The 25,732-nt window shown below is 41.1% G+C and overlaps 1 protein-coding gene across 7 annotated transcripts; it reads left to right on the top strand.

Annotated features, from left to right (window-relative positions):
- Positions 1 to 454: 454 nt before the first annotated feature.
- Positions 455 to 25,732, top strand: sh3bp2 (SH3-domain binding protein 2). 7 transcript variants are annotated; one of them, XM_074617481.1, is made up of 14 exons: positions 455 to 526; positions 2,261 to 2,424; positions 18,160 to 18,299; positions 18,433 to 18,535; positions 19,035 to 19,152; positions 19,485 to 19,552; positions 20,265 to 20,350; positions 20,442 to 20,519; positions 21,047 to 21,785; positions 21,883 to 22,000; positions 22,841 to 22,896; positions 23,186 to 23,261; positions 23,398 to 23,457; positions 23,609 to 25,732. In XM_074617481.1, exons 3-14 carry the CDS (start codon positions 18,164 to 18,166, stop codon positions 23,786 to 23,788), a joined length of 1,818 nt encoding a protein of 605 aa, XP_074473582.1. In that variant the 5' UTR covers positions 455 to 526; positions 2,261 to 2,424; positions 18,160 to 18,163; the 3' UTR covers positions 23,789 to 25,732. The 7 variants fall into 7 exon arrangements, with proteins under 7 accessions (XP_074473582.1, XP_074473581.1, XP_074473584.1 ...); XM_074617483.1 differs by having other exon boundaries at positions 488 to 526; positions 2,283 to 2,424; XM_074617480.1 differs by lacking the exon at positions 2,261 to 2,424 and having other exon boundaries at positions 466 to 526.

Below are 25,732 nucleotides of genomic sequence, written 5' to 3'. Positions count from 1 at the left end.
GTTCTGACGAAGTGAGGTTCATACAGTGGAATGGAATGGCAGATATCACTGCAGAGCTATAGGAAATATAATAACTGGTTGTAATGCCATGTGCTGTGTCTACTCTGGTTACTCAGGCTGGTTCTGTTGTGTAGCTGGATGCTATTTTTGAAATGGAGGAACGAAAATTAAACCGGTCTAAAACCACAGCATTTCATAGGGATTGTCAGTAGTGCAGAATTGTTGATATTCTCCCACAAAGAAAACAAGATAAGTCCAACCAGAACACATTTGTGACAGGTATCTGCAGGTGAGATCATGAATAACATTTTGAGGTGTACTTTGCTCTTACTTTTACCCATTTTTGTCCTCTCTTTATTGCCCCAACATTTCTGAAACGGCTGTGGTCACCAGGCTGTATTCATGGGCGTGTCTATGGTTTTCTCTAAAAGTCTCTGGCTTTCTGTTAAAACCAAGCAGCTACAGAAGGCAGGAGTTTAAACACAGCAAGTCTGTATCACCACATGTTTGCTCATCCAAAGCAAAGGTATTTAAAACTCTCATTTCAGCTTCATAACAGTTAGGATTGTGTGTGTGTGTGTAAGAGAGAGAGAGAGGTAAATATTACCAGCTCTACTTTTTGTTTAAATCTCAGCACCAAGATGGAGTGTTTTAGAAGATGGATTTGTTTATCTTGTGGCAAAGTGATCCAGACTACACAGACGCTGCAGGCAGACGCGCTGCGGTGGAGGAGGGTTCGGTTTCATTCACTGTAGCTGCCATACAGTCACAGAGACGGTGTGATTACTCCCTGTGCTCTGACAAAGAAGAGCCGCAGTAAATATACTCTTCCTGTCGAATGACTGATGTTCAAATTCTAGAGTGACAAAAATAATACCCCATAAATGCTACTGCAGGATGAGCAGTCTGCCTTTTAGATAAACAAAACCGTTGACAATACATGAGACAGTAGAGATGATTGCTGAAAGCAGGCCTAAAGCCGGATTCATGGTCGACGCAACTGGTTCAAGTTACTATGCGGAACTTTTAACTGGTTATGAAACAGTTTCAATTTCATACTGATGACTCTGTATGATAAGCAAATGAGATCACCAGCGAGACTGTATATTTTTTTAATTCTTAATGCCTATCATCAGTGCCACCGGGTCATACTCCGCGCAAAATCAGACAAAATCATGCAGGTTCACCGGAAACTCCTTCGGCTCAGACTCCGCGGACAGACCCAGCAACACGTTCTCATCCCAACTCGTCACATACAAAGCAAGCCCCCCAGGAAGAGCGCCGGTGGTACTACAACTTCTGTGTCCCGTCACGTGATGCCATTGGGCCCAAAAATACTTTTTCCCATAGACTTACATTGGGAAAGAGACGTCTGTAACTCGGGGTGTAATTTTTTTTTTTAGGTGAATCACCTTTCTAGTACGAACACTTGAATAGCTCTTATTTAAATCGTTAGCTCCTAAAAGTTGTAAAATGCACTAATAGCCAAATCCAGAGTTATTTCCCGTCCTCCGTTCATGTGACGCGGAGTTAGTAAGCCGTGACGACAGCGTGACGGCTGTGACCGAATCCAAACATATGTCAAATTGCATTGGAGTCTATGAGATCTTTGGTTTTCTATCCCCCAGAAGAGGGCACGTGCTTGACTTTTTTTCCAAAGTACCTGTATGTGCTGGTCTGATATATGGCAACAACAACAGTGGCCAAATACGTGCAAGTTTTTTACTTTTTGTCGAGGGAGCCCGTGCAATTCTAACGTCTGGGTTGGCCTACAATAATGTGTTAACCCTGTAGCACTGAGCTATAGCAACACATCCACAACAACATGCTCATTCTCTCCAACACTTGGATGTAATAAACACTACCTGGAGGGTATTCAGACTCTTATTAGTCACCGTAAACCACACTTAGTTAAATAGGCTACAGGTTAACTATTGTGTGTGTGTTTGTTTATCACATAATTGCTGACCAGATGTTAGAAGGAGTGGTCCGTCTACACTGTAAAGGGGAAGTCATGATGATCTGGCTGCAGTCATACAGCCAGTGAAACTTGATACACTCATACATAATGGTCTCACGATATTGTGATTTCTGGTGAGGATTCAAGCAACCCAACTACCAAAATGCGGCAAATTAAGGTTAATGTAACACCATAAAACGGTTAATGCAGCGAAGGAGTGCTGTTCGGCCATGTTTCTTGTCTTTATATTGGCTTACTGGTTTGTGTGTCTGCCTGTCTGTGTTTGTATGAGCGCTGCAGCCAGTTTCTCTTGTGGTTGAAGGGAGGGTGTCATGACACTTTATACAGTAGCTCTGAAGCGGCAAGCCAGGAAGTGAACTTAACTGGGCTGAAGCGGAGCAATGCAGGGCTCAAACCACTGATGACAGACAGAGGAGCTACACAGCTGACGCAGCACTCCATGGGTGAGTTTAATTAAAACATTTTAACAAGACTTTATCCAAGATGTGCGCTTTTATTTTCTATTTGAATGGATTGCTGCTAGGTTTGTTTAAGCACTTGTTGTGTTTAGCTTGCTCTCTACAGACATGCCATTCAGATAACCTTTTTGTGGTTTATATGCTGAGTTCATTTTCTGTTTTTGTTGGTTTTAATGGACCAACTCATGAATCAGAGAGAAAAGCTACGCAACCAGTTTAGCTCTTATGCAATGTGGTATGGAAACTCTGAATCCCATCCAGAGTAGGACAGAGCCGTTAACGTTGCTTTAAACTTTGATATGGTAGCATCTGAGACCGTGTTAACACGAGCTTCCACGGTGGATGTGCCAGTCCAGAAGGCTTTACTTAACCTCCCCACATAATGATGTCTTTAGCTAACAATATGCCAACACAAATGCTGCCTTCAAATGGGGTCGTGTTTACCGTGTTCACTAGTAGAGTCCATATGGACGCACCTCTCTTGTGGTATTCACTAACTCGTAATTTTCCACTTGTGCAATTTTGTTAACAGTCTGTTTATTGTCAATACTGTATATACTGCACCTATTTTTATACTTCCTTCTATTTAAATGGTTCATATTTTGTTACACTTTGTTTTACTGTGTTAGCTGATGCTTCTTGTTTTTTGCACTATCCCCTTTGCTGCTGTACACTGCAAATTTCCCCACTGCGGGACTAATAAAGTTGTATCTTATCTTAAGTGGAAAGTTTCTGAAAGCTCAGAGTTTACGAGTTGTGACATGTTTGTTGATGTAGTCAGAAAGGTCATTTTTCGGTGCACAATAGGTTAACATATTGTAATTTTAGTCGTATATTGTTTTGGGTTTTTTTTGTTGTAATTTTACACTATGTCTGAGGAAAATGTTGACATTCCAAACGGCCTCATCTTTTTCCTCTCATTATGCTTTTGCATTTCAAGCATTACCTTACCTGCTTGCTAGCTTGCTAAATTGTTAGCCTCTGTGGCTTCCAGACCATGGATGTATTAAAAGAACTGGCTACAGCGTTGGAGGCGGGGCCCTGTATTCCTATGAGAGTTGCTCATTGGCGTATGAAGCCTAAATGGCTCGACTTCCGTCTGGAAAAGTACCCGTATCTTGGCGGATCTTGGGCAACTGGTCACGGGGTCCCAACGTCACGCCGTCGTCACGGCTTGCGCTCCAGCCTCGGTCTGGGTCTCACTCACATGAATGGAGGAAGGGAAATAACTCTGGATTCAGCTATTAGTGCATTTGACAACTTTAAAAACTTAATTTTTTAAATAAGGGCTATTAGAGTGTTTGTACTGGGAAGTTGATTCACCTCAAAAAAAATGATCCGCTGAGTTACAGACGTCTCTTTCCCAATGTCAATCTATGGGAAAAAGTATTTTTGGGCCCAACGGCATCACGTGACTGACACGGAAGTTGCAGTACCACCGTTTGGCAAATACGAAAGTCTGGATTGTCGACCGGCGCACTTTCTGGGGGCTTGTTCCTGTAGAATGGAGAACGGACACCAGCAGGAGAAGAAACAGTTGCGATTTATTCTCTGCAACACCAATGACTGCACTGCCAGCTCACACTGATTTCAGATAAGTGTGATATTAGTCACTACAGTATGGGCAGTAAACTGACTCAGTCGTTGTTGCATGGTAAACAAAAGGCCTTGTGGTGTCAGACTGGGCAGATGACTCACTGTTACAGGAACCAGTAGTCCACTCACTAATATAAATATCATATGTCACACAAACTATATTGTTACATCATATATAGAATCTGTAGTCTGAACTAACTAACTAACTTGTTTATCTTTATGTTTATGTTTTTCACACTTGACGGATCTGCAAAGACATTTTTGTCTTTTATGTAATTCCATTTTCTAATATTTTTTACTTCACAAAGATATAAGGTTCCAAGACATTGTCATAAATTGCTGGTTGGGGCTTTGTTTCACCTTTTGATCTGAATGATCACCATTCCAGACATAACATACGTTAAAAAAAAAGCTATAAAGCAATTATTTTTCAAATATGGAATCATTTAATTGATCTTGGAAAAATAGGTGACTGACAGATCAACCCCCTCCAGCTCCAGCACCAATCGTAATGACATCTAACTGGAGCTGAGCAGGGCGATTAAGACAGGATGCAGCAAACACTGGGCACCAGCCTCCTCTTTAGCATTTACCGATCAAACTTCCTCTCGGTCAACCACCTTACACAAATACATCACAGTGGCTTTCTGCAAATTTGCAGTTGACCAAGTTCATTTGTCAGCCATGTGCAAATCAAACTATTAAACTGTGTAAGTTAGTCACTCAAGATGATCTTTCCCAGGTGTTAACATGACAATCAGAGGTTCAGTGGTGTTATGCTCCAACATGTGTTTAACTTCAGCTTCCAAACATCCATGATTCCCTGCACTGTCACAATAGAAACATTGTTGGATTGGCTAGGCATCAATCTCTATTAGCAGCCCGTCGCACAAAAAGGCATATGAATGGCGTACAAGATAATGTGCAAGGCATTTAGCGTACAATAAGACCGTTGTTTCTTGCTTTTGGTGTGTCATGTAGCCTGTGATGACCGCTAATTAAACTAAGGCTGTCAACGATAACGCGATAAAGCAACCATGTCATACTAGCTTGTCGCGAAGGAGGCTAAATAACGCTCCAAACTTGCGCTACATTTTAGCAAGGAAAAACTGGCATGGCTATTTTCGAAGAGATCTCTTGACCTCTGACCTCAAGATATGTGAATGAAAATGGGTTCTATGGGTACCCATGACTCTCCCCTTTACTAATCACTGATCACATGCAGTTTGGGGCAAGACATAGTCAAGTCAGCACACGGACACAAAGAAAAGAAGAATATCTTTGTCAGATTTATCAGTTAATTCCTCTTTCTATCATTCAAATGTCCAAACAACATCTGCAAATGATTGTGAACTTAATTGTTTAATTGACTCACCAAAAAAGCAGCATCATGTCCCAAAGATAATCGATATTGGATGGGGCAATGAGGCTTCTAAGACACCTCAATCAATTTCACCATCAATACCCTCCTAACAAACAAGGCCACCTGAGTGAGCTTTTTCTATCACATAATTGTGTTCAGGAAAATTGCAGAATTACACTGAAAAGATGCTCAAATTGAACGTAAATTACAGAGATAAAACTCTATCTCTCAGACAAAATGTTTCTATCTTTAGCACAACGATCGTACAACTGCTTCATTCTAATGCTGTATGGTGCCAGCCTGAACCCGTGGACATAATCTGTCAAGTGTTACTGAGTACGGAGGACTGTATACCATCAGATACACAGTCTCTGTTGACCTTTAATCTTAAACCCGTTGATGCAGCAGCAGCAAAGAACCTGCTCTGTTGTTGGTTTCAAATTCTAACTTTAGTGTAACACCTCACAGTTTTAGCTGGGAAAGTGGTTAGAAGTTAGAAGGCCAGTTGTGATGGTAACTGTGTCAGAGTTGCTGTCTGCAAACTCGTGAGACTCTTGATTTCTTGCTGCTTCTCTCCTCTTCTCCTCTAATGGCCTTTCTTGACATTTTCCTGGATGGACCAGGTAGAGGATATTCTTCAGCGCGTTCAGCACATTTGACTGGACTAATTTCAGTTTTCCTGTTGAAACCGTCACAGTTGAGCTCACTATTCTTCTGTTTGTGTTCTTCCAGCTCAGACAGACAGGTTTTCTTCTTTCTAGCGCAGATGCAGGGCTCAGTCCGTAGCAAGTGTTCAGCCCATTTGACTGCTGTTGCCATCTTCTTTGTCTCCACTCTCTGCTTCTCCAGCTCTTCTTCCACCTTCTCCTTGTCCTTCTGCCACTGGAGCTGTCCAGTCTTAAGCTCCTGCTGAGCTTTTAACAGAGCAGCCAGGAGGGTGGTATTTCTCTGCGTTTCGCCTCGCTATCCTTCAGTTCACATTTAAACAGATCTTCCTGTGAACTGAGATGGTAATCTTTTGAGGGGTTTAACGTCCTTGGAATCGAATTCGGTGTATTCCAACATTTTAGCTGTTTTTCTCCCCTGTCAATGTTTTCGCTGGCAAAGTGCACCTTCTGTTGTCACTTTCAAACTTCTCCGAGGGAAATGTGTTCCCTCAACTGTGTTCAACTGTGTTAATTTTAGACTGGATTATGTGTTTAACTTCTTCGTATTTGTCTAATATAGTTCGCTCTTCCTTTGTAGAATGTGCCGCTCTGCCTGTCTGTCTGCAAGTCTGTAGACTTGTCCATGTCTGTGATTGGTCAAATGCTGCAAACCCCGCCCCTTTTTTATGTGAACACGCAGGACCGTTCAGCGGGATCGCAGTTGTTAGGGGGTGGTTAATAAGACGGGAAGATATCCCGAGTATGTTGAACTCGCTTCGTAGTACAAGCCTCAGGAGACATTAATGAAATGATTCAAACTAATCTTTCAAACAGGAATTTGTAGTAGGGAAAATACTTCACATACCAACTGATTCTTCCACTTTACAACCCTAGAGAATGTGTTTAAGCTGAATAGGAAGATGTTAACTGGTCTACAAGATGGATGCAGGATCTATATATGGTACATATATAATGTAAAGTGTGTATGAGGACATATAAGGACACAGGAAAGTAGTCTGCAGTCTGCAGTAGATCACTTGCATTTACACACTTCAGGTTTTACAAAATAGAAACTTCTCCTGCGACCCAACACAGGAAGAGTTACGTTTTAGATCGTGTTTGTGGCCGTGTCAATATATGTTTATGTGTGCGTGCATGTGTGTGTGTGTGTGTTTGACCTATGTATTGTTCCAGTCTTAAGAGATGGAAATTCCCCCAGCCTCTTTCTCAGGTCCTGTGTGTCCGAGTGTGAAGCGCGTGTGTGTGTGTGGTGTGGGTTGTATCCGGCAGCCAATCACATACTAGCTCTGAGGAAGCAGGAAGCAACATGTTGCAGCCGATCGACCAATGAGAAGCCGGGTCTGGAGGAGTAGCCGACCTCAGGAAACCGCTGGCAGAGTATCAGGGGTTCAGACCTCCAACAGACTTCCTAACCAACACGACTGATTGTTCGATCTTCCCGTCCGTCCACTTCTTTCGTTTATTTTTTCTATTTACAGTCACTCTATTCATCTTTCCCTCCATCTTGTTGTATCCTTGCTCTGTTCTTCCAAATCCAACCACTCCTCTAATCTTGAATCGGCATCTCTATCCATTCTGCCCTCCATCCGTGCTCCGTTCGCTCCACGCGGTTGAAAAGTATGGTGGTATTTTGCGTCGTTCTGCCGCCGTCATGTCCGCCGACATGTCCGCTCAATCCTTGAGGAAGACGAAGTCATTTGCACGGAGCTCCAAGCCGAGCGTCAGGATGTGTATTCGGGAACAAAGGGATGTCATGTAAGTTCTTACTTCGCTCTCCCGTTAGACTTTGTGTTGTTGGCTCCATCTTCTGATGTTCGTCTCGTCTCTGATGTCCACTTTTTGTTACTTAATGTGTGGAATTGTCCCCAGATAAGTTGTCTGGAGATTGTCCTTACCTGCCTTTGTTTGGTGACCCGTTAAGACCTGTTTGAAGGAGTGAAGGGATATCTTGTAGGTTGTCTCTATCTTGGATACCTTCTGGCATTTAGTGGTTCTTTTCATCAACTTGGTTATCAAGTGTGCTTTGCAAAACCACTCCGCTGCAGGTTTACATCCTCTGTATTGGTTATGGTTTGATTTGGTAAAGTTTCTTCCCTGTTACAAGAAGTCAATGAAGCAACTGAGGGATTTCCTGTCTTTGCCTGTTTATTGGAGTGTGAAACCTGCAAATTGTAGTTTGAGAGTCTCAGTGAAGTTATTTTGTACATTACTTGTGTACTGATGCGGTTAATGTACAATTATTCATCTGATGGCTGCTGTTTCTATCGTGGCACCTTTCAGTCTGCAGTATTGAGAACCAGTTAGGAAGTGAAGAGGTCAGAAGTAAACACGTATGCATTTTCTCACGACACATCTGAAATAGTGGCATTTTGACAGCTTTCACCGGACGTGAAACTTTGAGTAATGTCCATTTGAAGCAGGCTGAAGTGCAACACCTACAGCAGCAGCAGAGACACATACTTTACTTTATATACTCCGTCACTGTGCAGTCAAACACACTGCAAAGAAACAAGCACATGGTCAAGTACACTCAAGTTGATTTAAGTCAACCTTTGTTCCAAGAAAGAAACTCCTCATTGAGCGAATGGAGGAAACAGTTAGGTGTTATGGCGCCATTGATACAATATCTACTGCAGCAGAGCGGAAAGTCAACACAAACACAAAAAGGGGAAGGTAAGAGGGAAACTAACCTGGTAACTTTAAGGTTGTTATGCTGAATGAGGCCTGATTACAGAGGCCGAATATGATATAACCACATTGCAATCTACATTATTACGCACACAAGCAGCAGCTTGTGCAGTAGGTCACGTCCTATTTTTGGATTATCTCGGATGCTAGTTTTATCCAAAGGGACTCTTTATATTATGGGGACATATCATGAAAAACTCCCTTTTTCAGTGCTTGTGCACACACATTTGGGTATCTTGAGTGCCTACCAACCCACGAACTGTGAAATAAGACAACCCAGTCAGTTTTTTGTGGGCTGTCTGGATCAGAAAATATGTGATGCAACAAGCCATTCAGATTTGGCACCCCTACCTAGGTCACATGACAACACAGTCTCGCGGCAGTTCGTGAAATAGTCACGAAATTGAACCTATTTGATTCGTGTACATACACACAAATTTCTCTCTTTTTTTTCGTGACGCTCAGCACGATTTTCATCTGCGTATTTTATATGCGTTTTCCTAAGAAAGTCAAGCAACACGCTCCAGTCTTTTCAAAATAAAGTCGGCACCGGTTCACAATTACGTGGATTGCATACGAACTGATTTTGTGCTGACATCACAAAAAAATTTGTGTCTGTGTAAACGAATCAAAACATTACATTTCGTGACTATTTCACAAACTGTTGTGCGACTGGGCTGCACATGCAGGCTCATTAGACTGTATTTTTATAAAATATTTTTCTCGCAAAGTCAATCAGAGCAGACACTTCAGCTCAGAGACAGGCACTAAAACAGAGCGTTTTAGACAGAGGGTGAATACAGGTATAATCAGACAGACAGTATGAGAAAAATAATGTGTTTTTTGAACATTAAAGCATGTAAACATGTTCTAGTAGAAACCCAAAATACAAATATGAACCTGAAAATGAGCGTGATATGTCTCCTTTAAGACCCTAAAGGTGAGAACATATGTCTGAGTAAAGTACAAAGTGCCACAAATGGGGTTTGGTTTACATATGCAGCAAATAGTTAAGTGACACATCCAGTTTTCACCAGTATTTTATACTCAACACTTGAATATGTAAACAAAGCCTGACGCAATCATCAGTCACAAATCACATCTGCCTGGTGGTTTTTCTCCTCAGAGACACACTCATTTTGTTATTTTCCAGTGGAGATAACACTCCATGATGGTGCCCCAGTCATGTCAGCTGTCAGTTGCAACCACGGTAATTCCTCAGCAAGGTTCATTTACAGGAAATGTGTTCTCATTGTCGACCACGTGTCGGGGGGGAGGGAGGGTGGGCATGCAGTCAGAGCAAAATCTCAACGCTCTTGCTGTCTCTTCCTGCCTCTGATTCTCTCTCTCTCCCTCTTTACATCTCTGTCTCTAATTCACTGCCTGTGTAGTTTTGTTATCTTTGTGGTTTTTACTTCAGAAAGGAAATACGCTACAGTTTTTGAATATTTGAAGTGTGTGTGTGTTAGTCTGAGAGGAATCCTTCCTGTAGCCGTTATGGAAGTGTGACAGTTCCTCTGGAGTGGAATTGCCATATTTGGACACAGGAAATGATGCATAGGAGAAGCCACAGGTAGAGAAAGAGGACCTGGTTTTACTATTTCAGCTTACATTAAGCCAACTGCTGCAGCTGTGTGTGTAAAGTAAAAGTCAACTTTCTGTTTCTGTTCTGTTTTTGTTTTTTGAGGGGGAACCAAAGAATCCCACACTGTGCGTCACTTGTAGCCTACTCATTTTATCAATGGTCTTTGGACCTTCATCAGGTAGAATCCATTCAGTCAAACAGCACCAGCACCATGCAAACTAATTGTATTTCCAAACCAAGTCAAAATTTACGTGCAACATATTGCTTCTTACACATCAGAGACGCGATTTTGGGCAACAGAAAAAAAAACTTTTGGAGGTGTTTTGATTCTTCCAAAATTTTGCTGGCACAAACATATGGAGGCTGTAACCTCGTAAAAATAAATGCATAAATAAATAACTCAATTTATAAATAAATATGTAATTAAATGTAGCAAAAAGAATATTAAAAATAAATATAGCCATTAATTAATTGATAATTTGCTTTTTTATTTATTTATCTTTGTATTAATCCCATTATTTATTTACTCTTCTGTTTAATTTTACCTTTTATTTATTTATGTACTTATTTTGATACATTTTTAAATAATTAATTTTTGCATTCATTTTTAAATGTATGTATTTATGCATTTATTTATTTATTTATTTATGATTTTCCCTTTGCATTTCACCCTTTATTTATTTCCCCAAACTTATTTATTTCTTTATTTCTTTTTTTATGCATTTCTGCCTCATAATGCAAATTAATCCATAAATAAATAAAAGGGAAAATTAAACAGAAGAGTAAATAAAGAAGGGACGTAATACAAAGATAAATAAATAAGCAAATTAAAACAGGAATATCAATTTATTTCACATTTCATCAATTCATTAATGGCTACATTTATTTTTTTATATTTTTGCTACATTTAATGGCATTTATTTATTTATTGAGTCATTTTTTTATTTATTCATTTATTTTTTATTTTGGCAGGTTCCGTCCTCCCTACAAATAAGCGTGAAATCTGTCTGTTTAAAGATGTTATGAGACTGTTTCTCAACCCACATAGTCAAATCTTGTTTTATGAATGATCTGACTCATTACCACAGGCTGAGATCACCTGCAACAACAACAATCAATAATGGTATTTTCAATAACGCTTAAATTCAAAGTCATTCATCTGATTTTATGGCGGTTTTCCTTCAATGTCCTCAGTGTGCAGACATTCTGTCACAACCTCACAGTTAATCATCCATCTGGACAAATAAACCAAAATGTAAGAGCAAACACTCCAGAACCCCTCAGTTTATATTCATGTGTTCACTACTACGTATGAAAGTGGCAGTGAAAATGTGCAGCTGAACAGCAGCGGAGGAACCGTTGTGGTCGGTCGTCGAGGGGAACAGGAAGAAAACGCATCTACGTCTACTCTGTATGACGGTTTCTGTTTCCTGTGCTGGACGGGAGTTTCTCTGCAGCTCGGACAGCGGTTTGCGTGTGTGTCTCGGGGAGGCGGTGGGTTCTTGATGATAACACACACTTTGTTCACTGCACAGAAAGGGCATTGGTTAGCCACACACACACCTGGCAGCTGTTGAACATCTGTCATACCATCACAGATGTTGAGGTAGCATGAACACCTGTCAATTTAAATTTATTTTGGTCCATCAATAATTGCACAAACAATCAGGCAATGCCGTTCTGGGCTACTGAACATGGCAGAGGACTCGCTCCCTATGTAGATAGAAACGACTCATTCTAAGCTAACGAATACACAACAATTCTTCGTTTCAGGTGATTAAACACAAAAAAATATATACATATTAATCGGCCTAAATGTTACACATTTGTCATTTAACTATATGTCTTGTAGGCTATTCTCCTGCCACTGTCATGTTGTCATGGGGGGAATTCAACAGGAATATTGTCCTGTGTCATTCATCTGGGGTTTTCCATCTCACCGCCGCACTAGTTTCAATTTCAGTTTCTCTGGTCAGTCTATAGTTGTCAGCCTGCTCTTCAGATTAGAGGTTTACAAACTCAGAAGAGATACTTCCTCAGAAGGCCTTTTATTCACTATATAACAGCAGTGGGTTGTAAAGTGCCCCCTGTAGGATCTTAGGGATGAGGACATGTTGTCAGCAGTTGAGGATCGGATTTCTGTAGTCTAGCAGCTTCCTTGCTGTCTTCTCAAAGGTGTCAGTTTTAGACTTTCTTTGGTTCAGATGATAACACCTTATTTTCATGGAGGACGGAACCTGCCATAATCAAAAACAAATGAATAAATGAAATGATTAAATGCAAAAAATACATAAATAAATACATGCATTTAAAAGAAATAGAAAAGAAATAGAAATAGAAATAGAAAAAATAATTAAATAAATATAAAATTAATTAATTAATTGATAAATAAATAAATAAAATAAATAAACACATTTTGACAATGATAAAAATAAATGAATAAAGGAGGTAATTAAACAGACGAGTAAATAAATAAGAGAATAAATACAAAGATACATAAATAATACTTTTATCAATTAATTAATTATTTATTATTATTATTATTTATTTTTAATATTATTTTTGATTAGTACATTTAATGGCATTTATTTATTTATTTACTGAGTCATTTATTCATTTATTTATTCATTTATTTTTTATTTTGCCAGGTTCCGTCCTCCAGATATTTCAGCATTTAAAAAGTCCAGAAGATTATGCTCCCATGTTTGTCAAGTTCCCACCCTAAAGCTTACCCGTCATTCCTGACGAGCTGTCATATTTCTATTCTTTCTGAGCATGTTACATTTCACCTGTAGTTGATCTGACGGTCTGCTCTACAGCCACTAAAATAGTTTTTCCATAAAATGGATTCAACATCACAGAGATACAATCTTAAAAATGAACGCCACTTTAAAACCCAGACATTGTTTTACGTTGTGTGTGTGTGTCCAGGGAGGAAATGTGTTTGAATGAGTCTGGCATGTGCTTCCCTTCCTGACAAACAGCTGCTCTCTGATTAGCATCTCTGGCTCATAAACGTCAAGTCAGGATGGAGAACTTAAAAAAAATAAAAAATAGTGGGGGTGACGGGGTTCAAAGCCTCAACACACTTTTATTCTCTTTAAATACAACATTAACAAACCATGCTGTATTTTAGAGCAGTGTACACAAGTAAATGCACCAAAGTGTAATGAGTCATTTCTTAATGTTGGAGTTTCTCAGCATATTAACAGTATTCTTGTCATGATGATGTAAGGAGAGGTAATGGGACCTGCGGAAAGTATAACTCACATGCGGCAACTTGTCATGTTGGTGGCTTCATGTTGCAATGAGAGGAAGTTGTTTGGGTAAAACCTTAACACCTAGAAATCCTGTAACCCATACTGAGAAAGTTTGTATTTCACTGTTTCATTCAGCATTTCCTCTGAGAGGAGGAAACAAGTCATTCACGCAAACAGAGTCACATTCACAGGATCCATTTTTCTGTGTCTTCTCTATATTTTTTTCTAGTATTTGTTAGTTTTATATATTTATCGGGGGAAAAAATGTATATTCTATTAACCCAGGTGTTCATTGTGAAACTTGAACAAAACTGCCACAGAGCTACAGAGCCCCTGTTTTATGTTTTGAGGAACAAAAATCAATAAAATTGTAATTTCAGCTTTTCGTCATTTTCTTTTTCTGTGATAATTACCTTTTTGTAAAAATAATTACCTTTTTGTTAAATTACACCTTTATTTTTATAATAGTATAACTATCAGGGCCACAAAAGAAAGAGATTTTGAGAAAAAAAAGTTGAGAGAGAACAATAGAGTTTCAAAATATTACACATTACACAAAATATATTATGACTTAAACAACAATATTCTCGTAAAATGTAATAATATTAACATGGTGAATAATACTGTTATATAGTAATATTATTAATAAATAATATGAATTAATAATAATTACAACTTAATTCTCATAATATTACTTGTTTCTCAAAATATTACATTATTCTTAAAATAATTCAGATTTTTCTTTACAAACAGGGACTAAAAACATCACACAAAACAAAACAGATAAAATGTCAGATGCAGAAAATGTGTGTCAGTGTCAGTTGAAGCGCTGAAAGGGTTTGAAGTGTAAGAGCCAAAAGAGGTTGAAATCAGTTAAAGTGTATTCACGGAAAGCATTTGGAATTTGCATTTAAAGGTTATGTAAACACTGAAAGAAGTTGAACTGTAAACGGTGAAAGAAACTGACATTGCAGTTGAAATGTAAGAGATAGTGTGTGCACTGTAAACAGTTGAAGTGGCAGTTGGTACGTAAGCAGTGACAGCAGTTGAAATGGCATGTGATACGTAGACTTTCAGGCCATTTCCTACAGAAAACATGAAAGTGCAGAGTCAGAGTTGCTTCAGTTTTTACTGCTGGCTGTGTGGTTGCTCTGCTGTAGCTGAAAGAGGACTTCAGGAAATCCTCCTATCGATGATAAGCAGCTGGTGAACATTGACCTCATGCAGACTGAGATGAGGTTAAGTTAACTTTAGTTTATCTGTGTGTTGCGGCCTGTGTCTGCCGGTTATCAGTAAACATTACATCGGACAATCAGAAAAACAAACCACATGAGAGCCTTTGCGGGTCTTCTTGAAGTCCTCACACACACCAACAACAGGTCACTCAGGGGTCAGCAACAAGCAGCAGCTCCACCCCGCTGATTTATTGTGTCTCTGCCTGCTCTTTCGGCTCCGTTTTTTATCAGCTTTCCGTTCTCACTCCCTCCTTCTGTCCACACTCCCATATTTCCAATTTTTTTTCTTCTCTTCTTTAATTCTTGAAGCCTGACGTAACATCGCACTTTATGCCAATAGGGTAATTTAAGGAGAATGTTTTGCACACATTTTTTTGAGCAGGGTGTGAGAAAGGTGACATTGCTTGTTTACTGGCCTTGAAATGTGTTGTGAATATAAATGGTCTCCAGAGGATGATTCCAAATGATTTATATAAGTGCCCCAGTGATTTAGTATTAAGCCCAGTCACTTCTGAGCAGCACTGTAAAGTTCAACATGCTGGTGTTAGTCAGTCATAGTAGCTAGTCAACTGTCAGTTAGCGACTAGCTACTGTAACTAACCGGACGATAAGTTCAAACAGTTCATTCACTAGACGTATTTGTGCCATGGACTTGTGTCTCTTAACTGTTTGCAAACCTGTTTTGTGGAGCAGTTAATGCTCTGTCAGTGGAGGTTAAATAAAAGTTGATGGTAGGAGAATGTCTGGTTTGGGGACGTCAGAATTGTGTCTCTGCTCTTTGCAGATGATGTGGTTCTGTTGGCTTCTTCAGACCGTGCCCTTCAACACGCACTGGGGCGGTTTGCAGCCGAGTGCTAAGCGGTGGAGATGAGAGTCAGTCAGTACTTTCAAGTCTGAGGCCGGAAAACCCCCAAGTGAGGGAGTTTAAGTTTCTCAGGGTCTTGTTCACGAGTGAGGGAAAAATGGAGCGGAAGATGGATATGCGGTTCGGTGCAGCGTCTGCAGTTATGCGAGAGCTTTACCGGACTGTTGTGGTGAAGAGGGAGCTGAGTCGGAAAGCAAAGCTCTCGATTTACCGGCCCATCTACGTTCCAACCCTCACCTATGATCATGAGCTTTGGGTAGTGACCGAAAGAATGAGATCTAGGGATACAAGCGGGTGTCTGGGCTCAACCTTAGAGATAGGGTGAGGAGCTCAGACATCCGGAGGGAGCTAGGAGTAGAGCCGCTGCTCCTTCGCGTCGAAAGGAGTCAGCTGAGGTTTGATTCGGATTCATCTCATCAGGATGCCTCCTGGATGATTACCTTTGGAGGTTTTCCAGGCACATTCAACTGGTAAGAGGCCCCGGGTTAGACCCAGAACACGCTGGAGAGATTGTATATCTGGTCTGGCCTGGGAACGCCTCGGGGTTCCCCAGGAAGAGCTGGAAAATGTTGCTGGGGTGAGGGACGTCTGGAATTCCCTGCTAAGCCTGCTGCGCCGTGACCCAGGCCCGGAAAAGCGGAAGCAAATTGGTGGATGGATGGATGGAACATAGCTAATAAACTATGATGTATGTTATACAATGTCAAAACTGTTTACTTTCTGTGGTGCAAATTTGCATGCTAAGGTTAACCAAAGCGGAACTCTGAAAGATTTGCATTTTACAAGCAAATCCACTGGTTGGAGTGATTCCATTGAAGTAAACAACCTTTCTACTTTCTTGTAGTACAGTTGGTGGACTTGCAAGAGTCTGATTAAAAGATAGATTGCTCAAATTTGAAGCAGCAGAGGTTGAGATAACATGACTTTTAGTCCCTAGTGTGGAACAAATTCAACAACAGTCTTGCACACCAGGCAGTATTATTTACAGGTGTGTCAGATTCCTCAGATCTTCATCAGGAAAATGCACTTCAATCTTGAATTTATGACGGTATGGATGCATGCATAGAACAGTTTGACAGTGGAATCACTGGTTGCGTCTGACAACTTTTGTATATTTCCGAAGTTTTGACAGCCTCGTTCATTTGAAACATACTGAGGTCTTATCCATGACAGAAATTGACTTTGGCATGAAGAATCAATGGAGTGCAATCATATCTAATGTCAGCCTTCCAAACGCTGCATGTCAAGGTCACTTCACACATGAAGCAGGTGGTGGAGGAGGCAGATTAATTTCAGTACACTGAGTAGACAAACAGCCATTCCTGCAGCTTTATCTCAGTGAAAGGGAGTGGGATTTGGCAAGAAATCCTGGTAGAAATGGAGTTCTTCATTCCTGGGCTTCACACAAACACACACACACACACACACACACACACACACACCCTCTGAGGTCAGTAGATGCTGTTGATAGACTGGAAGTTGCACACAAACACATTAGAGGATGAAGAACTTCACTTGGGATGTTTATTTTGACTGCTGCTCTCTATCACACACACACCCAGCAAAATTACTCAGGACATGATGTGTTTCCTGTCTAAACTGAATGTGTGTGTGTGTGTTCATGTAGAAATACTACACTATCTCAGTTTGAGCCTGTTTATGTGAAAGGGAGGGCGAGAGAGATAGAAATCAACAAACCAGAGAGAGAGAGAGAGAGAGAGCGATGAGCAGAGACTGAGGAAGCATCAGAGAGTGAAATGAAAAGAGAGTGTGATCAGAGGAGTCAGAGAACCAGACAGACACATCCCTCTCAGTTTGGATCTGATGAGGCACAACAGTGAATCCACTGAGGACAGAAAGAAAAAGGAGTTTGATTCCAGTCGGCTGTCTGTTCAACGTCTCTGTCATGGACCTACTGCCAGCGTTGGCGTCCACGGCGTTAGCCTCCACAGTCAGCCTGCTGAGGGAGAGCGCTGCCGTTCAGAGCATCAGCAGGAGGCTCAACAGGAGGTAGGCAACACCTGAGAAGGTCACACCTGACGGTGTAAGAGGACGACCTTCTAAAGATACAAAGATTTCCCAGATTGAGAGAAAAATGAAGATTGTCCCACTTTTAAGAGGATTATGTTGTTTCTCCACATGGATATGAAGTAACTGTTCATAGCATCCGTTCATTATTGCCCAGTCGCACAGCAGTTCCTGAAATAGTCACGAAATTGGATTCAATTCTCTTCAAATACCTCATTTGTATTTATTCTTAAGGTACAGCAAAACTAACTTCGCCACAAGGAGTCTGAACAAGAACAGGGTCTATTTTGTTGTTGTTGTTTTTTGCTGGGATTCAGTCCAACATTTCCATGACCTTGTGCGAGTCCTAATATGACTGCCTTCACTGGTAGATCTGTCAAACAGTATTATAATAATAATAATAACAACCTCCTCTGTTTTCCTCTCTGGTAGAACCATGTCGTCTCCAGAGATGTGCTGGCCGGTGCCGATGCGGGCCATCGGGGCTCAGAACCTCCTCACCATGCCGGGAGGAGTTTCCACTTCAGGATACCTGCACAAGAAGGGAGGCAGCCAGTTCAGCCTCATGAAATGTGAGTTCATAATGAAAGGAGTTTCTTCTCTTTATTGATCCAGCAGCAACTTTTACACCTCAGTCAATCGTTCAGTTTCATGCCGCGGGTGGATGGTTGGAAACGTTCTTAATATCTGTTGTCTGTCTTGCAGGGCCACTGAGGTACATCATCATCCACAAGGGCTGTGTGTACTACTTTAAGAGCAGTACCTCTCCTGCACCACAGGGGGCGTTCTCTCTCAACGGCTACAACAGGTCAGTGAACATTCTTCAGCTGCTTGACAGTCCTCAATCAGTAATCTTGTTTTCTCACAGTTTATATGTAAGGTGTGCTGAGACACCTGGTTTGTGACTGTAGTGTAGCCTACATACAGTACATTCAAAATATATCAAATTGACTTGACTTGTGCACAGAGTTTCAGGCATTTGTATCACAAGCAGGGTCTGTAATTATCACCCGCCACCCGCCAGATGCGGGTAAATTGTTGGCAGTGGCGGGTGAAACCATTAGGACATCCGCCACTTTGGCAGGCAGGGAAAACGCTAGTGATGGGAATAGAGAACTGTAGTTGTCTGATTCCTTGGCATGTCATGCCTCCGTGACTATCGATTCCTCTTATTGATGCTTTTCGACAGTTAAGCATGCACAATGACGCATACGCACGCTGTATCATGTTTCAGTTTGTTTGGGACCATTGTTTCCCTTCATGAGTAGGACGATTTCTGAGCTTAACACATGTATCGTCTTCCACAGAGTGATGAGAGCAGCAGAGGAGACGACGTCCAGTAATGTGTTTCCTTTTAAGATCGTCCACTTCAGTAAGAAACACAGGACGTGGTTTTTCTCTGCAGCCAGCGAGGACGAGAGGAGGGTGAGCTCAACCACACATGCACATATATACATATATATATATATATATATACGTATATATATATATACAGACACCTTCTGAGAATTATTTTCAATTGCTACTTTATGCCTTTTAATATTAATATAACTATTTTTCAGAGCATTTCACACATAGAATTTGTTCATCTTATATAGTAAATTTAAGTGTAGGTAATTGTAATCAAGAAGAGCTACCAGGTTTGAATTCCAATAGTGTTTTATAGCCATATATGAGCTCATATATTGGCTCACAGAGTGTATAGTGGCCTCTCATCTGCCAAACTTCTTTACTATATATTGTTTTTTCTTTTACAGAAATGGATGCGATTGCTGCGGCGGGAGATAGATCACTATAACGACAGAAAAGAGTCCCATATTCCAAGGTAAATACAGCAAATCAAATATTTCCCTGCTGAATAGACTGTCATACTGTAGCATGTGTGATATAGATTATATTTAAATTAGGAGGTGGAGGTGCCTTTATCAGTGAGACCTTGGTCACCTTCAACGTTTGACTGAGAACTTTGCAAACTAATCGTTGTTAGGTTGCGACAGCCAGGTGCAACTTTTTCCCAGCAGACTAATGGCACCTCCAGTTTTTCCCCAACAGAAGCTAATTCTGCTGGCTAATTTATAATTTATGTAGGCAATTAAAATGGCCTCTTGTTTTTTGATTACCAAGCTACCAGCCTGGAGTTACTTAATTCAGAACACATACTGTTATTGGGGACTGAGAACATTAGCAGCTCTTTAATAGCTTTTTCATTATAATGAGTGTTGCCGTGTTGCTCAGGGAACCTGATAGGAAATTGATTTACTTATATGAAAACAAAGTCAGGTTTACCTCCCTAACCTTAACTAAAATCATTTTTTGTAATTCACAGAAATACAAATTTGTTTAAGTGGCGTAAGAAAAACTTTTTTTTTGTAGGATATGATGCCAATTTGTTTACATTTTCTAATAACCTAACCAGCATTAATGACTACGAGAGTCTCATTGTTGGAGCTAAACATTAATAAGTGGAACAACGCAATAAACAGAATCATTTTTCTGAATATTATGTATTCATAATAACATTTTCTTTGTTGCCATAGCGACTCAGATTCAGATGCCGACAGTTTCTACGGCACGATTGAGAAGCCCATGGATATTAAACACTCCGTCCATAACGCAGAAGATGGTAAGATCCCCCTCAATGAATGCATACACGTGACACACACGTTATACCGGTGTGTTATAACACTGTGGGTTCTCTTTCTGTCTGCGTGTAGATTACGTTGAGGATGATGATGATGACGATGAGGAAGACTATCTGAAGCCAGACAGCGACTGTTCGCCGACATCGACAGGTGACGCCCCATCCAGCACACACACACACACTAGCTGACTTATATACAGTCCGTTACGAGTACAGTGAACTTCAACTGTTACATCGCTGGCATCAGAACTGATAATAATGAGGTCAAAGGTCATATCCAGAGACCCTGCAGTTTCTTTGTTACTTATCATGTAAACTAGGAGTTCCTGGAAATGAAATACAAGCCGATGTGAAAGCGACAAATAGAGGAAAATAACTAGGTTGAAGGAAGCGGAGACAATAAAGGGAACTGCAACTAGAAGTGCACATGCACACATAAAAACACTCTGATAAACATTCTGAACATTTTTCAGTGAAAATTGATAAAATTTGGAAACTTCTTGAGCCTTAATTGTATTTAGTTGCATTAAATTTGCAGTTATGTATGTATGTAGTATTAACAATTTCACATATAGTGAAAAGTTTGACAAACATATAGGGAAGCAAACATTAACAAAAGAATCTTTATCCAATACAAGAAACCAGTCTGATTTCTTTTTTTTTTTTTTACCTCTTCAGGTCGACCCACGGGTCCGCCCCCCTCCTACCCGCCTCCCCCGGTGCCGGCAGTGTGCCAGCTCCGTCAAGACTCCAGTCCAGGTTTCCACAAAGGCCCGCCTCCTCCCATTCCACCGCAACACAGAATCCCATCCAGCCCGCTCCCCAAAAAGCCTCCGCCCTCTTTCCCCCCTCCCGCCATACTGAAGGAGCCTAACAAAGGCCCGCCTCCTCCTCTCCCCTTCGCCCCCCACCTACCCAGGTCCGTGTCCCCCACCCCTCCGCCTACTCCTCCCCCCAACGCCAAGAAAACTCTTCAGAGCAGGGCGACATCCGTGGGGGGGATCGACAAGAGAGACTGGAGGCCTGTGCCGTCCCTATCGGTGCAATACCCCGCCACTCTGCCCTTCTGCGACCAATTAGAGAGCAGGATGGTCTTAAATGGTCCCGCCCACTGCAGCCTTAATGCTGGAGGGAGCCAATCGGTGGGCTTCAAACACCAGGGGGTGATGAGCAACCACCGCAGCAAGCCGAGTCTACCTCCTCAGTATAATACTGGAGGGTCCAACCTCAGACCTGTGATGTCAGACTCCCTGTCCCTGAACAAGACGTTCCCCAGTCACCCACCACTGCCTGGCCACCCTCCGCACTCTCCTCTACTTAAACTACACAATAAGCCAGCGATACCCAAACCTCCACCGCCAACAGTCAAACCCCCGCTGCCTGCACCCAAGTCCAAGCCGCCAGGAACCCCTATCCAGTAAGTCATTCAACACAGAATACTGAAGTGTCCTCTGAAATAACAGAAAAAGTCAATTTGGATGAACCCAACTCACTAAGACGCATTTTCTCCCCAGAAGAGCATCTCCAGACGGCCAGAGCTTCCGCTCGCTGGCAGACGAGACGCCCACAGAGTTCAGGAGGAAACGAGACAAACATAGCGGAGGAGACGATTCTGACGACGACTACGAGAACGTAAGAGACGCTGAAGTGATGAGACAACTGACACTGCAGGCCTCTTAGTCACTGTGTATAGACGTTGTCATGTTGACATGTTGATCTCAGACCAGGTGTACTGATTTTTTTCCGAGCACATTTCTCAATCTAAAGATATTAATGACCCTTATTAGAGCCAATATCACTGCTTCAATAAACACATTGTGTTTAGCCCAGTGGGCTACCTCCGGGTCTGAAAAGTGAAGCCAATGCTGAAGGGCCTTAAGCCTGCATTCTTCCTAATAGCCAACAGGGGGCGACTCCTCCGGTTGCAAAAAGAAGTCTGATTGTATAGAAGTCTATGAGAAAATGAGCCTACTTCTCACTTGATTTATTACCTCAGTAAACATTGTAAACATGAGTTTATGGTCTCAATCGCTAGTTTCAAGTCTTCTTCAATACAGCATGATGTTCATCTAGTAAATTATGGTCCCATTTAGAGTGAAATAGACCATAAAGCAGGGGATGCTTTAGGGCGTGGCTACCTTGTGTTTGACAGGTCGCTACCGCAGCATTGTCCGGTCTGGTTGTCCGTGTTTTTTCGTCTTAGAACTTTAACCCTTTCACAGTGTGTTTTCAGTTCATGAAAGTTAATTATAACCTTTTTGGTCGCCTAAAAATGTCTTATTCAGCGTTCGGTTATACTTAGCTCCACCGTCTTTAGTCACTTCTGGTTGCAAAAAAACAAGATGGTGACGGTTAAAATGCTGAACTCAAGGCTTCAAAACGGCAGTCCACAAACTAATGGATGACATCACAGTGACTATGTCCACTTCTTATATACATTCTATGGTTTAACCAGGTGTTTTCTGTCTGCAGGTGCAGCTGCCAGACTCTGTCTTCATTGATACGACTGAAACCAGTTTCATAGAAAAGTAAGACTGATACACTTTTTTTGTAATGTAGAGATAATAACTGAAATATTCCTTCCACATGCCACAGCTCTGCTGCACTGCAGAGCATTTCTGCCCCCTGGTGCATAATTCCATGCAATTATTTGATTGACATTGTCTTCATTTCCTTTATTCATGAAGTGGTTATGTAGTAGTTGCTACATCTATTCTTCTTTATTTGTAGCAGAAGTTCCCTACAGTTCAAAAGAGACACACTTATGTGTGATGATGTGTCTCTATTGATAACCTGTGATGCTGTTTGTACCTGCAGGTTGTTCAAAGAGTGCCCCATCCCTCCACAGGACGGACTGTACTGCATCAGAAACTCAGGAACCAAAACATCAAAGGTAAAACTTAAAAAGCTGCTGTGACTTCAAAATGATAATAATAATAATAATAATAATAATAAAGTTTTTCCTGTCCTCATACACAGTTAAAACATTTCAGATCTTATCATTAAATAAATAAAATCATGTTGTCCAGGTGCTGGTGGTGTGGGACATCAGTATATGCAAAGCCAGAAACTACCGACTGTTTGAAGAGGTAAGAGGCCTGCTGCTCTCTGTCAGATTTTAACTATATATATATATATATATATATATATATATACAGTTATGATTAATTGTGTGTAGAAATTAGGCATAACAGCAATGTCACATTTAAAGTCTCCTGTTGACTGTGGGTGTTTTGCCAGGTGGACCGCGTGTTTCTGGACTCTGAAGTCTCCTTCCCCACTCTGGCAGCTGTGATCGAACACTACTACAGCCATCCTCTTCCTCACCACGGCTCACTCTGCCTGCAGAAGCCCTACGTGAAGAGCTTCGGAGAGTCGGGGCTGTCGACATCCATCTCCGTCAGCGACGTGTGGAGATGAGCTCACTGTATTAGAACAGATCATACCTCTCACGCAAGTGGACGCTTCATGTTAAACAGCAAGGACAGTAACCTTTCCAGACTGCTTGGACACCAGAAGAAAACCCCCATTAGCAATCAACAGTTAATGGAACATTATTTAACGTACTTTAAGACAAACTACACTCTTATTTCAACACAGCAAGCCTTCCAAACCTTCCTTGGTGCACTGAAAACATTGGTTACTGTAAATACACGTCAGTTATTAAGGGAAGATTTTAGTCACGACGAAGATAAACTTGTTCTACGATTCTAGGAAACTCTCTAAAGGACCTGAAATCTTAATAAATTCCTGCTGCTTTATGCAAACTGAAGAACCGGTATGAAATGATAGTGATGAAGCACAAGAGCCAGAGTGGCCAGTCAGATGGATGTCATGTATTTTGTCCACAGAAGGGCGCTGTGACACCAAATGACAAAAAAAATCCATCCAGCTTCATGTGGGATCCTGGGGATCTTACCTGCGGTTCCTTTCGGTGTGGACACAGTGAGACCATCCCGACACTCATGACAATACACAGCTCAGTTGAGCTCACATGGTTTTATTTTTTTTTTTTTCACATAAAGGACAATTAAGAATCAACCATACAGTTGAATCATGTTATCTGTGTTATCTTTAGAAAAGGATTTCTCTAAATCTAAATTTTGCAATGTCAGATATGTGCCATTATGCTAAATCCCATAAAGATGAATAGATTTGTGACATTAAAGAGGACCTATTATGCTTGTTTCCTTAAGTGTGTTATATAGTTTTGTGCATGTAAAAGCTCTGTGGAGCTATAAAGCCCAAATTCCCAGAAAACCCAGAGACACTGCTCCTGAACTGCCCAGAAACGCCTCGCTTGAAGCCCTGCGTTATCTTCCGTAACATGGTGATGTCACCAAGTAACACATTTGTGTAATACCTGCCTAGCGGCTAGTTTATGCACAACCTCAAACAAAGCTAGTTAGAGCGGAGCTGTAGCAGAGTCTGAAGAGTATGCACAGCCGGTATGAGAAAAGTTAATTGTTTTTGAACATTAAAGCATGTCAACATGTTCTAGTAGGAAACACAAAACACAAAGATGCACCTGAAAATGAGCATAATAGGTCCTCTTTAAGAGATAACCCTCTCAACTTTTCTATGTCTGTTGATAATTGGCAGTCCTTTGTGGGTGCATTACTGCCAAAAACTGGACCGGTGTGAGACTGTGATGAATTGTGGGAGACACCTCTGAATACCCCTCTGAAGCTGTACTAGAGTAATGTGCAGACATGGAACACACTTGCCTACTACCTGGTGGTGCATGGCAGGAGCTTAAGTGTTCAGGACTAGCAGTGTGGGTATTGGGACAGTTGTCTCTTATCTTCTCATCGTGTGCCCCAAAACGACTAAAATCTGGCCAGTTTCAGGACCAAAGACGTTTCATCCCAAACAGACGCATACTGAAACCTTAAGGGCGAGAGCGTCTTGATATATTTCACAAATCTTTGTCCAGACTTTGTACCCCTATCATCTCTGTGTAATCAATGAAAAACATCTCACTTATTTAGAGCGCAGAACACATGCACCAAGTCTAAAAACTGCAGTTGTGATTTATGCATCCCAAGGACTTGTAACGCTTGAAAAGGTTGGACTTTTTCTTGCAAGTCCTTGGAGAGTAGAAAAGATCTCACTTATTAACAAGGAATAAAAGCAGACCACAACTGGTGCAAAATGTCAGACTGAACATTAAGAAATTCTCATTTTATTTCTTCTCAACTGCAAAAATGTTGACATTCTGCACTGACTTTAATGCTGTAAATCACTCTATATTTATATGTAAATGCTGTATGTACTGTAAAAACATGTTTGTAAAAATGTAAATATATTCTTTTCTACAGAAATATATGTTGTTTATATATAGTGTATAAAGGATTACTCAGA

The sequence above is a fragment of the Sebastes fasciatus genome, chromosome 19, assembly GCF_043250625.1.
Source record: "Sebastes fasciatus isolate fSebFas1 chromosome 19, fSebFas1.pri, whole genome shotgun sequence".
NCBI lineage: Eukaryota > Metazoa > Chordata > Actinopteri > Perciformes > Sebastidae > Sebastes > Sebastes fasciatus.
The sequence above is the reverse complement of the archived record's forward strand: the minus strand, read 5'-3'. Positions and strand labels throughout refer to the sequence as shown.

What these genes read in the sequence shown, in the direction of transcription:
- sh3bp2 (XM_074617476.1), top strand. Translation starts at nt 7,718, where the DNA reads ATGTCCGCCGACATGTCCGCTCAATCCTTGAGGAAGACGAAGTCATTT. An exon ending in CCGCCAGGAACCCCTATCCA is followed by an intron (nt 21,786 to 21,882) that starts GTAAGTCATTCA and finishes TTTTCTCCCCAG; the next exon opens with AAGAGCATCTCCAGACGGCC. An exon ending in GAAACCAGTTTCATAGAAAA is followed by an intron (nt 22,897 to 23,185) that starts GTAAGACTGATA and finishes TTGTACCTGCAG; the next exon opens with GTTGTTCAAAGAGTGCCCCA.